We start from the raw sequence: 17,433 nt of genomic DNA, 5'->3' as shown, positions 1-17,433 counted from the left end.
ATTATTATGATGATAATAATAATAATAGCAATAGCAATAACCATAACAATAACAATAATAATTATTAGTATAATTAGTTGTAGTAGTAGTAGTAGTAGTAGTAGTAGTAGTATATCACCAAGGCTGTTAGTTAGCTTAATTCAGTTTTTTGGAAGATAAATATTTAATTCTTTAATAAAACAGTCTTACATACAGTATTTTGGGTTCAGGTTCAGGTCTACATTTGTTCTTCGCGCCGGTATAGTGTTTTACTTTGAAGAGAAACCGGAAGTCTTGTTCTTGTTCTGACTAGATAAAGTTAGCCGGTGCGTTTGACAACCTTCCTGACAAGAAGCGCAGCATTTTCTTCATCCAGCTCACATACCCAAACTCACAAACTTAGACACAGTTTTCTCCGGTCGTTGGTCTCTTCATGTAGCATAAATGCCGAAACTTTCGTCCACAGCTCCGGGTTTCGTTCCCTTCTGCGTCTGCGTTCATTGGTGAGTCATAAAAAAGACTTCTATGTTTTACTAAACTGACGCCTCTCCTTTCGATTATTATGGCAGCTGTACCGTTACATCCACCACAGACCGACCAAGTTCGGCTGTGGTTGAATTTAAAAGTTGTATTTTCTCCTCTCGGGTGGTTACGGTCAGTTTTAACAGCAGATATTTACTCAGAATTGTTTATAACACTGTCGTCTGAACAACGGACTGTAAGAGTCTGTGTGGTTTTAGTAACATCCATGCTGTGTCAGTTTTGCTTCCTGCTTTTCAAAACTTCCTCTGTTAGTGTGAAAGAAGCAGAAACTCCATTAATCCTGTGATTTACGAAACTCCAGTCAATGAAGACGATGACTGTGTTATAACACCTTTAATATGGATGTCAGTGGCATAAATGATATATTTTACATTATTATTGAAATGTCATTATTGTTTTAGAAGGCAGACAACAACAAAAAAGTGCAATATGCAACATGACATCACATTTTTCAATCTTCATATTCTATTTTAATGTCTAACATGTCTGACAAAACTCCACTGGGCTTTAATATGAACTTTATAGAAAGCAGTGTAGTTTCAGTTGTTAATTAATGCTTACAGTAAAACAAGCGCTAAGCATAGCTACTATACTGATACAATCCATATCTTAATTTTGACACTCTTGCTCACAGTGTCAAAATTAGCCATCTGCTAACTGCAATTTCTAGCTGACACAATATCCATATATCAGTGGATTCATTGACTAGTCCACTGGCTGTGAATTGATCAAGTATTTTGATAATTGTTTGTGTCATTTTAAAGCAAAAATGTCATTGTCTGGTTTCAGTTTCTCAGTATGTGAAAGGGTTTGTTTCTTTTCTTTTCTTTTCTTTTCTTTCTTTCCTGTAAACTGAATATGTTTGGGATTTGAGCTGTTGTCCAGACAAAACAACACAGTGGGCACAGGGAAATTATGATGGGTACGATTTAAAAATTGATTGATTAATAGAGAACATAATCAGCCTGTTTATGAATAATGAAATCAGCCCTTACTTACAGCCTAGTAGTATATTAGACCGCAGAAACAAGATGAAATGCAAATTTCTCTGGACTGGAAGTGCTAATAAGAAAATGAATAGTGTTTATTTATGTTGGCCCAGAAGGTTAGAGGTCATAGATCAGTGTCTTCTGATAGATATAGGGCTTGTATTACAAATATCTATCTCTGTAGGTGAGTTCTGTGCATTTCTGGCTAATTTTCTTTACTGTTCTCTACTTAATCTGCCTTGTAGAGGTACATGAAATACAGCATCACAGATTAATGATAAACAGCATAAGAGTATCTCCTTTCGTTTCTCTGTTTGTGTCTGTCCTCGCCCTCAAGCTAGGCGATGGATGGGCAGCAGATCCAGGTGAGCGACGAAGAGCCTAAAGTTCTGAGAGAAGACACCCGGAGGAGGAGGAGAAAGAAAGCCATCACGTCGCCCTCTGGCACGTCCATGGATCAGATAACTGTGGAGTTCGTGCTGCCCACTGTGGCACGGGGCGGAAGCGGCCCTGACAGTCTGCTGCTGGAGGTCGCTGGAAACTGGACCGTAGAACAGGTCGCCTAATTTACTACTGATGATTATGGATGTGACAATGGCGGTCATGGTGGCTTTAAACATTCTTTACAATGATCCAGTTTCATTAGTTGATGTGCATATTTCTTGACTCCCAGGTGAAAGCTCAGGTGTGGCTGAAGGCGGTGACTTCAAACCTCTGCCCTGAGTTCTACCAGCGGTTTTCCCCTGACCACTGCATCCTGCTCTACCAGAAGAAAGGCAACGTGTGTGAGATCTACGACAAGCACCAGGTCTTCCAGACGCTCGACTGCATTCGCTACTGGAGAGGTACCGACCAACAAGTGTTTTTACTTCCTGATGAGGGTCAGGAACTGAGTTACTGTGAACATGTCTGTTGTTGTCTCAAAAGCCCTGAAGAAGGACGTGGGGCGGATCCAGCTGGTGCCCCGCCCCCAGCCCTCGGACGAGTCCCTGCAGTACCAGCGCTACCTGAACTACCTGATTGGCTACGATGTGACGGATGTCAGCAATGTGCACGACGATGAGCTGGAGTTCACCCGCAGGAAGCTGCTGACGCCGCGACGCATCGAGCTGTCTGACCGCGACCCTAAACTCTACTCCATGGACCCATGGGTGACCCGCAAGCTGCTGCCTGAGCACCTGCTGAGCAAGGTACATGTGCATGATTGTCTTATATGTATGACCAATTCATGCATTACCTGTTGCATATAGAGCAGATGTTCCCAAACGTTTTCAGTCATGGCACAGACTCTTTGTCTCTGTGTAGAATTAATTTGCAGGATTGTCTGAAATTAATTCTTTATTCAGTCTTTTCCTCAATTCTAATTTTGCTCCGTTGGTTTGTTCCACCTCTCAGGTCAGTAACGGTCACATCCTGGTGGTGATCCACATCACCACGGCCAGCCAGACCATCAAGGTCTCCATCGACGACACACCGGCACAGGTAGACAAATGTGGTTACTACTAATGTGTTTACCACTTTCTGTTCTATTACTGCGCTGTTTTTTTTTGTTTTTTTTTTACTGTTGTCAGACTATTTTCCTTCTTGTTTAGGTGCTGGCAAGTTTTTTCGCCAAGACAGCAAATAAAAGACCGTTGCTGGGCATCCCTGAAAACATGTGTGAGGCGGACTATGTGCTGCGTGTGTGTGGCAGGTATGTCACCTGAGCTACTTAAACATGTAGCCAATATAATCAAGTTTGCATTGAAAGTGAAAGAGCAATTGATTAGATTATGTTATACCAGATAAGCATGATTTTTTTTTGTTTTAAATTTTGAAAGTAACCGTTTCAGTATCTGTTCACACAGGGAGGAGTACCTGTACGGGGATAAACCACTGCAGAACTTCAACTGGATCCGTCAGTGTCTGAAAAATGGTGAAGAGATCCACCTGGTTCTGGAGATGCCGCCTGATCCCGATCAGGATCTGGTCCAGAGGGAGGACTGGGCCCAAGTGGATGACTGCACCGGAGTAGCAGGTAACAACTTGAACTGAGGCAGCTAGACTGTTATTTATATCTGATACATCTATTCAGTTTTAGTGGCCAACTTCCTAACTTATTCTCCTAACATTTCCTCATCAGGTACCCATGAGCAGTTGACCATCGACGAGAAAGACCATGAACGAGTGTTCACCATCTCCATGTGGGACTGTAACAGGAAGTTCAGAGTGAAGGTGCTGGGTATCGACATCCCATCCCTGCCCAAAATCCCAGAGTTCATTGTCTTCATAGAGGCCAGCATCTTCCACGGCCAGCAGCTTTTAGCCCAGGTCAGGAAAACATACCAGGATGTTGATTAAACTTATCAGCACGCAAAAGATTATAAGCATGGTGGCTGTGATATACATTGATTTAGGGGCCACTAAAATTGTTAAGCTTGTCATTAAGCATGAAAAATACAGTACATTGTGTTTCCTTTGACTACTTCACCATAAAAGCAACCCAGTGTTTCTCCAGTTGAGCGCTCTTAATGTGAACTAGCAGCAGTAGGAAATACAGCTGTGATAGAGCTGCAGGAGAGATAGAAGTAAAAGGTGAGGCTGATATCAGTGAGATAAATTTAAAAAAACAGTGACGCTGGATTACATGTCACATGCTGTGATATCATATCTTTCATGTGTGAAGGTAATTTGAATCCTGCAGGCGGACTGCCCACTGACAATATAAACAACCATATAAAAAAAGAAATTACAGAATAATAAACTGCAAGAAAAAGCTTTTATAAGCACAACACAAAGTTACAATGTGCTTTAGATCAAAATGGAATAAAGTGGATTGAAATACCAGTAATATAACATAAAAACAATAACACAAGTAAGACATGTTGGAAATAAAACAATATGCAAGCAGTTTTTTGGAAGTGCTCTATGTTGGTTTTATAACCAACAATTTCATGAAGTGGTTTTTTTTTAAAGAGCAATGTCTGGACAACAGAGACAACAGAGTTTAACACTGAATTTATTCTTGTAGGAGAGGACGACCTCCAAAACCTTCAACGAGGAAGTGCTGTGGAACTGCTGGTTGGAGTTCAACATTAAGATCAAGGACCTGCCGAAGGGGGCACGCCTCAACCTCCAGGTAAACAGACATTTCATTCAAAGCTGTTGTAAAGATTAGAAGAGGAAGGAAACAAGGAACAAGGAAACACGTTTCTGAATCTTGCTTGGATCGCTGATCTTTCTGTGCTCTGTCATACAATCCAGGTGGTTTGTGGGAAGCAACCTCTGACACCAAACTCCAAGGGAAGCTCCTACCAGGACAATACGGGAGGAGGGGGCAGCCATGATGGTAAGGTCTTCTCACAGGTAGCAGCATCATGTTGACAGTTTACAGAATGAGGCTTATCTCTGTCTGTTCGTCCTCGTCTCAGGAAAGACCAAGAGTCGTCTCCTGTACTATGTCAACCTGCTGCTGATCGACCACCGCTCTCTGCTCCGCCAAGGTGAGTTCATCCTCCACATGTGGAAAATGCCAGAGAAGAGTGAGGAAAGCAGCAGCAGCATCAACGCAGACAAGCTCACCTCGGCAACCAACCCAGACAAGGCCTCCTCCATGGCCATTGCCATTTTACTGGACAAGTACTGTTACCCCGTGGTGCTGCCCAAGAGCCGGGACGTGAGCCGGGACGTGAGCCGGGACGCGGTGGCTGGGGGTGAGGAAGCCGAGGCAGGGGAGCGGGGTCAGAGAGAGATGCCAAACCATCTGAAGAAACAGTTTGGGGCTATCGTGGCGACCGACCCCCTGCATCCACTCAGTCCTGAGGACAAAGAGCTGCTCTGGCACTTCAGACAAGAGTGTATGCGCGACCCCAGGTACTTGTTTTATTGTAATCCCAAGAAAATGGAGTACAAATGTTATATGATTATTGTTTTTTCCTCTTATTGCTCAATAATATCCCCCTGTCCTCAGGGCTTACCCAAAGCTGCTGGGCTCAGTCAGGTGGGGGAAACAGGAAGATGTTTTGGCAACACATCGTCTGTTGGAGCGCAGCAGTGCCTGGGACAGCAGGTAAAAAGGTTTTCACACTGTCACTGTATGTACGTACGTGTCCTCAGTGGACTCGCTGTTTCATCTCTGGCGGTCCTGTTGTTCCCGTTCAGTGGCCTGGATGTCGGTCTGGCCATGCAGCTGCTGGACTGTCACTACTCTGATGCTCAGGTTCGCTCGATGGCTGTCAGGAAGCTGGAGACTCTGGAGGATGATGATGTGCTCAGGTATCTCCTGCAGCTTGTACAGGTGAGTCTTTTCTTTTCATTTACATGTACATTTACCAAAGTATTGTACTTAAATTCAGCTTAAAGTGAGGTATTTGTGTTTTACTTGAGTATTTCTATGTTCTGTTTCTTCATACTTCTTCTTCTTCATTTCAGGGACAAATTTTACACGTTTTACTCCACAGTAACTCAGATTGAACTACCCAACAGTAAATACAGTAAAATAAATTCTTTGACAAAATTTCTTGGTTGAAATTAGTTCGACCATGATAAGCTACAGCATTAAAATGTTCTGTATCTGTTGATGTGTCAGTCATCATTACTGTAACACTGTGACAAGGGGCCACTTTATATAATGAATACTATTAGTTTAAAGGAAGAGTAAAGGAAACACAGTCATTCACTTTCTTGCAGAGTCACATATCTGTAGCTAAATATAAAGCTACTGTGAGCAGCCAGTTAGTGTAACATAAAACCTGGAAACATAGAGAAATGGCAAGCCTAGCTCTGTCCATTGGTACCAGTTTCCAGGCAACCAGCAGCAACTCCAGAAAGTTACTGGTCCCAGCGCAGAAATAACATGTCACAACTCTATGCAAATGGTGACTTTATGTTGATTTTGACTTTTTGCACGGCTGAAACAAACAACATATAACATAATAATTGTTCAGTTTTAAGTTAATTGTTTTTTCCATTAGACAGAAGCCAGGCTAGCTGTTTCCAGTCCTTGTGCTAAGCTAACTGGCTGCTTGTGGTACCTTCATATTTAGGGTACAGATATAAGATTGGTAAATATCTTCTCATCTGTAGATTTCACAGAAAATCAAACTATTTCTTAATTATATTTTGCTGCTGATACTTTTGTACATTTACTTAAGTGAAATTATGACAGCAGGACTGGAACAGTTTTACAATGAGCCACTGCTACTTTCACTTAAAGCTCCATATTTTACACTTTGTTTTATTTGAAGTGTTGATCCATAAGAAGATATATTTGTGGTTTTAAGAATCAAAAACCATCTCAGTGTAGTTTTACATCTCCTCTCTCAGGCTTCTCTCTGGAGCTCAAGTAGCAACAGGTCAGTGAGCCAATCAGAAGACAGGATGCTCTGAGCCTCTCTTTTGATTGGCTGACTGTTTTCTGAGTAATTGAATAAAAATACAGCAGATTTCAGGTAAACACTCAGAGAAACCAAATCCAAGCAAGGTTGGATGGCGGGTCCAGGTGGGAGGGGCTTGGGGCATTGCTGAGAGCGGTTACTGCTTTGTTGTGACATCACAAAGATACAGAAGTCCTGACAGCTGGTTTTAAGGCTCAGTTTCTGAATACAGGCTGTGTGCATTTTTCTCTGTGGACTGAGGCTTTGATACTCTCACAGTATTAATATAGAACCTAGACCTGCTTTATAATCAAACAACACATGGACACCTACCTTTTTTACTATATGAGACCTTTAAATAAAATTACATTTCTTCCTCCACTAACCAAGGGTTGAATAGCAACATACTTATTACTGTGGCTAAATTATATTTTGTATGACTACTGGGTCTACTGAGCGCATCATCTGCTTTTTACAGGTTAACCTCTGATGTAGATCACAGTAGTTACAGTAATTACACCATATTTTCTTTTCTTTTCTTTTTTTACATCACATGCCGATTACTTAAAAATGTAACACACATCACGTCCGTCTTACAGCACAGAAAAAAATCTGCTCCACTTGAGTCACAGTTACATTATTTCACAAGCTTGTGGAAAGAGGCAGTTCAGCACATACATGCTGCTTGATTTTCTCCTGATGTGTTTCCATATTTGACTCTGTGGTCAGTTTTGCATGAGCAGTTTGAATTATCAGCTGAGGCCAACAAAGAGTCTTTTGGCCTGATAGGAAAATGACTCATTCCTCCATATACTGCTATCATTGTATCCTATGGACCTCAGTGACTTGCAGGGTATAATCCCAGTGTACTTTCCAAGACTTGAATGTTACAGAGAAATGGCTCTGTGTTTCATATACTGACGTAGATTCTTGAATGAGTTTTAACTTGCTTTGCAAAGGTGTTACACTGACTCACAACAGGTATTCTAGGTGTAATCCTCTATTTGTTCCAGTTTAAATGCAGGATTGTAATTATAAAATGAAATGATGAAATTATACCAAGAATAATTAGTCTTTGCCTCCCGAATCTTCAAAATAAAAGCATTGTGTTACAGAGGGATAATGATTTTGTTTTTTCAGATCACATTCTTGTACTATTCAGGAAACAGTTTGGATTCGTCATATTAACCCAAACTGCCCAGCTGTTGTTTGTTACCCCTGTTTCTACTGTCTGTCTGTCTGTCTGTCTGTCTGTCTGTCTGTCTGTCTCTGCTCTCTTCAGTTAACATCTGAATTGTGCAGTCCTGTGTGGGCACAACAAGCTCAGTGTTTTCACTGCACTTCACTCCCTTACTGCCCATCACACTGTGACCTCAGTAACCTCAGTTTGCTGAAGGCAGCCTGTGAAATTCTTGTCGTGTCCATTCAGTGTTTTCACCAAAATGCATTTTGTGTGTCTCTGAGGCCTTAAAACATTTTGCTTACACTTCAGAAAAACCTCGACTTGATCAAAAACTGAGTCTTTAATCTCAGAATTCACACAAAATCAAAATCAAAAAAGCCAAATCTTTGTTGCAGCTTTTCTTTATAGATAATCGGCTTATTTTCAACATCATGTGTTTTGATGTGTATCCAGAGGGTTTTTGGACGGGTTTCACAGTAATGTAATGTGTGTGTTTGCATGTATGTGCACTGAAACTTGGAAATCCTCTTTACATTTGAATATGTTTTAATCAGAGGTGTGTGTGTGTGTGTGTGTGTGTGTGTGTGTGTGTGTTTGTGTGTCTCTTGCAGGCGGTCAAGTTTGAGCCCTACCATGACAGTGCCCTTGTGAGGTTCCTGCTGAAGAGAGCTCTGAGGGTAAACAGGACCAACATCTGTCTGTTTTTACATTGTCACACAATGTTTATAGTGTGTGTGTGTGTGTGTGTGTGTGTGTGTTTGTGTACGTGCATGTATTTTTATATTTGTTTGTTCCCATTCATTTGTTTTGCCTGTGTCTTCCTGTTTTGTCTGTGTCTTCTGGATTGATGTCATCATGACATAAACTCTCTCTCTCTCTCTCTCTCTCTCTCTCTCTCTCTCTCCCTCCACAGAGTAAGCGTATTGGTCATTTTCTCTTCTGGTTCCTGCGCAGTGAGATTGCCCAGTCCATGCACTACCAGCAGAGGTATGCTGTGCTGCTGGAGGCCTACCTCAGAGGCTGTGGTGAGGCCATGCTGCAGGACTACAGGAAACAGGTGAGTAACAAAGGGCAGCTCCTTACACAATATGGTGTGTTCAGTATTGTGTAACTTTGTCTTTGTCTCTTATTATGACAATAAGTGATGAGGAAAAAAAAAGAAAAAAAAATCTCTGACCCCAAACTGTCAGCTGGATGTAAACAAAAGAGTTTTCTACGTGTGTGTGTGTGTGTGTGTGTGTGTGTGTGTGTGTGTGTGTGTAGTCAGTTCTAGTTTCCTCCAGGTCAGGCCCAGTCCCCAAACAGTCTGACTAGGAGCTCTATGCTAATTCACAAAGTTTAACATAATCTCATCAAAAACTCAACAACCATACACATCACAGTTCCACAAGAGGCAGAAACAGACTCATTAGATTGTTGACTGATGGGTAACTGATGGACTAAGAACTGAGGCAGACGCTGGTCACTCATTCTCTGCCAGCTCTGTGGGGTTTCACACTAAGAGCAGAGGGAGTCATGTGACCAGTTGTCACCTTGCAGTCTGATCTGCAGCCTGTTTGCAAAAGTGTTAAAAAGCTTCTTCAGCACCTGACAAGATGAAGTGATGCTCTGCAGGTGGAGATGACTGAGGCTCTGCAGAAAGTCACTCGTGAGATGAAGGCCATGTCGGCTGACAAATATGACGTCACTGCACAAGGTAAGGAAGTCGACTTTCAGAACGTCCTACAGCTCTGTTCACTGAGCGAGGCACCGACAATAACCTGTGTGACTCTGACAGAAAAACAAACTGCATTTTATCTTTCGATCCTCTGGGGAGTTTTAATTAATTAGTTTTTAATCTGTCATTGATTCAAAGAAATTCAAGAAGTGAAACTAAAACTCTGTGTGTGTGTGTGTGTGTGTGTGTGTGTGTGTGTGTGTGTGTGTGTGTGTGTGTGTGTGTGTGTGTGTGTGTCTCAGTGGTATTTCAGTTGCGTCAGAAGCTGGAGACTCTGCAGTTGTCGGGTCTGCCAGAGAGTTTCAGAGTCCCTTATGATCCTGGGCTGAGAGCTGGAGCCCTGTTGGTGAGAGTCAAACACACAGACTGACAGCAGAAAATGTCATATCATATATATCACTAACACATTTAAGTTTTAAAACGCACCACTAAAACTTTTTGTGGTGCGTTTTTGAAACGATGGCACAGACACCTTCCTCGCCTCCTGATTGGGTCTTAGCAGCCTCGACTTCCAGTGGTGAACGCAACACCACACAGGCGTTACAGACCCTGCTGTTTTGGCTAGCAGCTGTTGTTCAGTTAAATTCTAAAATTTAATGCTACAGCTGTCTTCGCTGTTCCTCGTTCGTAGTGTTTTCTGTTACTAACCAACTGCAGAGTAGACAATCTGCTTCCTGTTCACACCAGCACGAGCTTGCCCAGTGAATGGTCATGTGATATGCAGATTATTTCTGATTCGACAGCCAAAACGCTGTTTTAAAATGAAAACATAGTTGTGTGGAAACAGCCTTTCACTCTGGTCTCTGCAAGTTTCACTGATTCATTTCAATCTCTTTGAATCAGATATAAAACCACTTTTATGAAAGATATAAACACAGAAGTGAAAACAAGTGACCTCAAAGTGCTGTAGCAGAGATGAGTACACAGAGGTCACATCAGAACAGTCCGATTACCCTGAAGCACATCGCTGAATTTCAGAATATATGTTTGTGCGTACAGATCGAGCAGTGTAAAGTGATGGCGTCTAAGAAGAAGCCATTGTGGCTGCAGTTTAAAAGGGCCGACCCCACCACTCTGTCCAAAGACCCCATCGGCATCATCTTCAAAGATGGCGACGACCTCAGGCAGGATATGCTCATCCTCCAGGTGAGTTAGTCTCCAACACAGAAGTCAGCAAATCATTGAGGAAAGACTCTTGGAAAGACTTAGTTTCGTCTTGTGTCCCTTCAGATCCTGCTCATCATGGAGTCAATCTGGGAGACTGAGTCCCTGGATCTGTGTCTGTTACCGTACGGCTGCATCTCCACTGGAAACAGAATAGGTCAGTTACACAACCGGAAAACAAATGCATCCAAATACCGCAGCCGTTCTGTGATAGTTACCCCCCCCGTCTCTCCGTCTTTATCTGTGTAGGTATGATTGAGATTGTGAAGGATGCCACCACCATCGCTAACATCCAGCAGAGCGTTGTTGGAAGCACTGGCGCTTTTAAAGATGAAATCCTATATCAGTGGCTGCGGGACAAGTGTGTCAGCGAGGACAAGGTACAGCAGGCTCAGTCTGATTACAGCCAGCTGACCTGATAACATGCAAATAAGTTCAGTTGATTAAATGGAGAGAACATTAAGATTCTTTGAGCAGAAACACAAACACCAATTCTCCAATGCGTCAACCCTCCAGGTATAAAACGATCTGTAACTTACTGAGTTGATAACCAACGCTGTGGTTGAGGTGTAACCGTAGGCAGAACCCGGTTTTCTCAGTTTTGTTTTCGGTACAGTGAAAAAAAAAAGACATGAAAAACATTACCTTTAATTTATTATGAATTTAACTTATCTAACTAAACATAAAGGTGTAATTGTAAACTTGTAAACTGGTAACCCTTTGGCAAACTGGCCATCATTTCAAATTGGAAAAAACAATACCTAAGTCATCAATGTATTATTGATATCGCTGCGATCTACTAACAAGACTTCAGTGCTTCAGAAGGTTATCAAATAAATAAATAGATAATCTAATAATAAGATAATATATATAAAATATATAAATGATAAGATCCATTAAAGTGCAGCATGTAGAAAATTATTGATAGTTTCACTTTTCATTTTAAGAAATTAACCTTTACTCTATGTGAGGGTAACAGTGTCACAGTGAAACGCCCTCTACCCCAGGAAAAGCAGATATACTGACACTAACAATGTCTCCTGCAGTTGAAAAAACCCTCTCGCTCACTTGTATGACTTTATTCGCATAGACTGACCATCAGAACACAAAACTTTATTCACGTGACGTGCACAGTTAAAACTAGATTATATTAATTTGAATCACAACGTTAACCGAACCAGACATCCTGTACTTAACGGCACGGCACAAATACGTGAAGCTTTAACACCCCTACTCCGTGGTTATCATCTCGATCAGTAGTAAACCCGTGTGCAGAAGTGTTAATTACACAGTGATGTATCATGGGCTCAGTGTGCTGATGGAGCAATTTTTCTCTCCAGCTGTTTCTCAGTTTATCAGATGTTAGAGGAAGTAGCAGCGCAGCAGACAGGAAGGAAGCAACCCTCAGAGTTTTTCCTGTCACCATAACAACACGCACAGACACAGACACAGACAAACGCACACACGCGCACACATGCACACACACACACGCATGCACACACACACACACACACACACACACACACACACACACACACACACACACACACACACACACACACTAGTTTTAGCCACAACACCTACACCCCCAATGTCTATTTCTGCTTTTTTTTTTTTATATATATAAATGTGCTTGTTTTGTTTTGCAACACTTCATCTTTTAGCTGCAGTTAAGGAAAGGAAAGCAACTTTGTGTGTTCTGTCAGATCTCTTTATGTTCTGGCCCAGTCATTACTGTGGGAGGGAATGATTGGCTGAGTGGGAACTGACTAGAAAGTGTTTGTCTCTGTTTAGTTCCAGCAGGCTGTGGAGAGGTTCCTGTATTCCTGTGGTGGCTACTGTGTGGCTACATACGTCCTGGGAATTGGGGATCGCCATAACGACAACATCATGATCACTGAATCTGGTAATGATGGTGTTCGTCTGTGTGAGGGAACATCACAACCTGCATGAAAGTCTCTTGTTACATCTTGTTAAACAGGTTCTTATTAACTAAGTGTTAAGATACCTATAAATAATCTGAACAGAAATTTTAATCTCTATTAATACTGAACAAAATTCCTCCCCAGTGTGTTTCAACCACAATTCTGAAAAGAAAGAGTTCAATTAAAATGCCATGTTCTATTTTCTCTGTTTGAAGTTTGTTTTGTAGTTACTCAAACTCATCACTCATAATAATGATGATAAGCTGTATTTATATAGCACCTTTCAAAACACAGTTAACAAGGTGCTTTACAACACAAGATACATTTGAAGACGAACAATAAAAAATGAATGATAAAAATAAACAGATTAAAAACAGTTTTACAATGTTGGGGAGGAGATATAAAAGAAAAAGTGCAACAGTGAGGTAAAGTAAAAATGAGATAGATCAGTGTAAAATGATTAAAATAATCAATTGAATAAGAATCAGGAGAAAGACTTCATGCAATATAGATTTAACTGGTTAGAAGTAAATTTAGCTCTCAAGCTCTGAGAAAGCACACCTGTAAAAATGTGTCTTTAAGAGGGATTTAGTTCTAAAATTTAAAAATGAAGTACTCTTTTTTTTTGGTTTTGGTGTGGAGTCTGTTTTGTTCAGGCTGAACTGGTTATCAAAGGTGACACCAAGAGTTTTACAGCTATCTGCTATGTTTTAAGACAGAGAGCCAAGGTGCTTTGAGGTGTAAGCATTAGCTGTGTTAGGTACAATAGTAATTACATCAGTCTTTTCAATGTTTCGCTGCAGGAAGTTCTGGGTCTTATATGTTCTGAATATAATACAGAAATTCAACCTGGACCTCAGGAAACACAAAAGAACAAATCTCCTTTTGTTTCTGCAGGGAATCTCTTCCACATCGACTTCGGTCACATCCTGGGGAATTACAAGAGCTTCATGGGAATCAGTAAGGAGTGGGTTCCCTTCGTGCTAACACCAGACTTCCTGTACGTCATGGGGACATCAGGAAAGAAAAGCAGCCCCCACTTCCAGAAATTCCAGGTGCAGAAAACAGTATTTTTTTTTACAAAATACATGCAGGTCATCCACACATGCACAAACACCCATCCACTATTCTTTAACTAGGCCTGAAAGGTCACTAAAAGTCATCTGAGGTGATCTCTAACATGGCAGCCAGAGGATGTGTTACCTCAGCCCAGATGTGTCATAGCTCCATATCTTTTGCATGTCTGTATGTACAGTATGTTTTTATTATACACCCGTTATCTCTGTCTCAGGACGTGTGTGTGAAGGCTTACCTCGCCCTTCGGCACCACACCAACCTGCTCATCATCCTCTTCTCCATGATGCTGATGACCGGTACGACCTCCTTCCTAACAAATGCTTTGATAAAGATTTATACTTTATACTATTTATACAAAACTAGTGTCTTACCATGGTTTCTTTTAATGGAATCTGCAGCTGGATCATGAGGAGTTGTAGCTTAAAATATTTCGTTTTTAGATGAAGATTTTTATCTGAAACTATTTCATTTGTAGCCAGTGATTTCTTCAGTGATATTCGTTCTTCACAGGAATGCCCCAGCTGACTAGTAAGGAGGATATTGAGTACATCCGCGAGGCGTTGACTGTCGGCCGCAGCGAGGACGATGCCCAGCGCCACCTGCTGGACCAGATCGAGATCTGCAGGGAGAAAGGCTGGATGGTTCAGATAAACTGGTTTGTTCACCTGGTGCTGGGGATCAAGCAGGGTGTGGAGAAACGGTCCACTTAGGACAAGTTAGGAAAGATGCAGATTTTTTTTGTTCCTCTTCACATTTTGTAATTTAGACTGTGAGTCATCTCAGAGATGAAGAATAATGAGAACAGATGAATTATTAAGACATGGCATGTGACATGAGTGTAAATCCTGTGGAGCAACAAAATCATAAAAAAACTATAATTTAAAAAGAGACTGGAACTTTTAAACAAAACTACGTCAGGTGTGCAAAGTGAATAAAGATAATGAGGATTTTAACCTGTGACACTGCACACATGCTGAAGTTAATTAACTTAATTATATTTAATGATGAAGATAACCTTCAAAATTTCTTTTTTTTTTTTTACCTCAATCACCATCAGTATGGCAATCAAAAGTCTTTTCCTGCTGTCAGAGTTACCTCTACTCTCGTTTCCAAAATCTTCCAAAATCTCCACAATGATTGTGAAGTTTGAAGTGCAGGTTGAGTGATTTGGAGACTTTTCTATGTGACAGCAGAAACTGAGCATAGACAACAGTTAAAGGTCCCATATGTTACATTTTTCCAATGTTTTATTTGAAGTGTTGATCCATAAGAAGATATATTTGGGGTTTTAAGAACCAAAAACCATCTCAGTGTAGTTTTACATCTCCTCTTTCAGGCTTCTCTCTCGAGCTCTAGTAACAACAGGTCAATGAGCCAATCAGGAGAAAGGATGTGATTCTCTCCTCTGATTGGCTGACTGTTTTCTGAGTGATCCAATAAAAATATAGCAGATTTCAGGTAAAAGACTCAGAGAAACCAAATCTAAGCAAGGTTGGCTGGTGTGTCCAGGTGGGCGGGGCTTGGTGACTGCTTTGTTGTGACATCACAAAGTTACAGCAGTCTGACGGCTCGTTTTAAGGCTCAGTTACTGAATACAGGCTGTGTGCATTTCTCTGTGGACTGAGGCTTTGATACTTTTACAGTATTAATATAGAACCTAGACCTGATCTATAATCAGAAAGACATGGACATCTACTTTTATACTGTATGGGACCTTTAATGATAGATTTTGGTTAATGAGAATAGAAAGTTTACATGAGTGAGGAATTTGATCTCTTACATCTCTTATTTTAATCATTTTCACTTGAACTACTTCCTGTTTCTACATTTCTCATTCAAAGTCCTTTTCTCTTGAGGAAACATTTTTCTCTCTCTTGTCCTTCGCATCATTCACATTTTAAAACCCTGTAGATGTCGCACTGTTAATTGAACTTTTACTGAAGTGAAGCTGCACTGTCTCAAGAAGAACTGTTAGACTAAAGATTGAATGATCAGCCTGTTAAATAGTTAGCAAAATGTTTAACATTTGGAGTATTTGGTTATAGTGAATAATATGCAAGGTTCTCCTGATCAGAGGTTGACGCTAATAGATTATTGATGAATATTAAAATGTTTTCTTATTTATGCAGCAACAATCTTTTTATTTGCACTGACTGTTTAGGATTACTTTTTACATGTCTTTACAAACTTGGTGCTCATGAAATTTTAATTCCAAAAAAGTTTTATTAAAAGTCAAATTTAATGATGCTGACAGTTGCACATCTGTGCCATTGTAATGCTACAGTGGCCTGTAACATACAGCACATGCTGGTCAGTGCTGTCATCACTTCTTATTGGATAATGGTGTATAGCTCTTAATCTGTGTTTTTATTACAGATCGTATTCTCAAAGTAAACATCCTTATAAGCCATTTTAAACTGAAGACAAAAAGTCGTTTGTCAACATGCATCAAGACAAACGTATGAAATCACAGCAGGTAAGAGTAAAAGTAACAATCACAGATTATGGATAAATATTCAGAGGATTTCATGGGCATAAGTTGGAGATAAAAGCTACGACCAGTGTCAGCAGTTGCAGAATCAGTATTTTTTAAAGCTCTCATAAGAATGTGTTGGACAGATCTAAAGCTTTTTATGTTTTGTTTTTTGTAATAAAACCTTTTGTGCCTGTAAATACTTTCAATCATCAAAGTCAAATAATTGGAACATGTCAGATTTTATGTCTATTTGTATCAGAAAACTAAAGTTATGTGCAATAAATACTCTGGGGTTTTTCTTCTTTAACAGGTCAGAGTTAGTGATTATTTGCATTTCATAGTTCAGCTCAGAAATAATTTACATTCCTCTCTTCCTTTCTGTATCTTCCATCTTTACATGAGGATTAATCTGAGCCAGACGTAAAAATATCAGCTGTAATAATTAACTTTGACCACAAGGTGGGGCAACACCACAACCCTTTTCCTGTAGTTGTCTCATATCAAGCAATGGCATCCTTTCCTCTTCTGACCTCCTCCTCCTCTTTGTCCTTCCCTCCTTTCTTTTTCTTTTCTTCTCAGTCAGATTAAATCTCGCTCTCATCACAAAGTGGGTGTAAGGTGTAAGTCTCTTTCATGTCAGTGTGTTTTATGGCTGTAAACTGTGATATATGTTTTGATATACAGGGTGTTTAGGGTCTAAATGGATTAGATGTATAAACCTCTTCATTCCCTGCTGCTCTGAGGCTTCTTTCTATACTGTTACTCTGGTAATTGTGATCCTTCCAGGAGCCTGTGAACTGTGGAGAAGCTTATCTGACAAGTGATGAGGGTGTTTGTTGAATAGAGCGAGAAGAAAATGGATTGCGGAGCCTTTTCTCCTCTTGTTTACAATTAGCTTAACATTTATTATCATATCATACCGTAACCTTCCTGTATGATTTTTTTTTCCTTTATGTGCTGCATCTCTGAATGTAAAAAAAATTATGCATCTTCAGATTTCCTGAAAAATGAAGAGATGCAGCTTTA

General features: G+C 40.6%; 1 protein-coding gene across 2 annotated transcripts; it reads left to right on the top strand.

Annotated features, from left to right (window-relative positions):
- The first annotated feature begins 303 nt into the window (after positions 1-303).
- pik3cg (phosphatidylinositol-4,5-bisphosphate 3-kinase, catalytic subunit gamma) lies at positions 304-16,714 on the top strand. 2 transcript variants are annotated; one of them, XM_023409960.2, is made up of 24 exons: positions 304-482; positions 1,853-2,068; positions 2,185-2,356; positions 2,439-2,701; positions 2,907-2,993; positions 3,104-3,204; positions 3,359-3,528; positions 3,634-3,821; positions 4,522-4,629; positions 4,755-4,839; positions 4,922-5,363; positions 5,461-5,559; positions 5,652-5,787; positions 8,660-8,725; positions 8,962-9,105; positions 9,663-9,744; positions 10,008-10,111; positions 10,765-10,911; positions 10,996-11,086; positions 11,179-11,309; positions 12,724-12,835; positions 13,752-13,909; positions 14,146-14,227; positions 14,442-16,714. In XM_023409960.2, exons 2-24 carry the CDS (start codon positions 1,856-1,858, stop codon positions 14,639-14,641), a joined length of 3,381 nt encoding a protein of 1,126 aa, XP_023265728.1. In that variant the 5' UTR covers positions 304-482; positions 1,853-1,855; the 3' UTR covers positions 14,642-16,714. The 2 variants fall into 2 exon arrangements, with proteins under 2 accessions (XP_023265728.1, XP_023265727.1); XM_023409959.2 differs by having other exon boundaries at positions 1,849-2,068.
- The last annotated feature ends 719 nt before the right edge of the window (positions 16,715-17,433 follow it).

The sequence above is a fragment of the Seriola lalandi genome, unplaced genomic scaffold (assembly GCF_002814215.2).
Source record: "Seriola lalandi dorsalis isolate HSWRI2012SDOR001 ecotype SW California unplaced genomic scaffold, Sedor1 jcf7180002054410, whole genome shotgun sequence".
In the NCBI taxonomy this organism is placed as follows: Eukaryota; Metazoa; Chordata; class Actinopteri; order Carangiformes; family Carangidae; genus Seriola; species Seriola lalandi.
Note: the sequence above shows the minus strand (reverse complement) of the source record. Positions and strands in the feature narration are given on the sequence as shown.

Excerpts from the sequence above, each read along its gene's own strand:
- pik3cg (XM_023409960.2), top strand. The coding sequence starts at position 1,856 with ATGGATGGGCAGCAGATCCAGGTGAGCGACGAAGAGCCTAAAGTTCTG. Across the intron at positions 2,994-3,103 it reads TCGACGACACACCGGCACAG|GTGCTGGCAAGTTTTTTCGC; the intron begins GTAGACAAATGT and ends CTTCTTGTTTAG. Across the intron at positions 14,228-14,441 it reads CTCCATGATGCTGATGACCG|GAATGCCCCAGCTGACTAGT; the intron begins GTACGACCTCCT and ends CGTTCTTCACAG.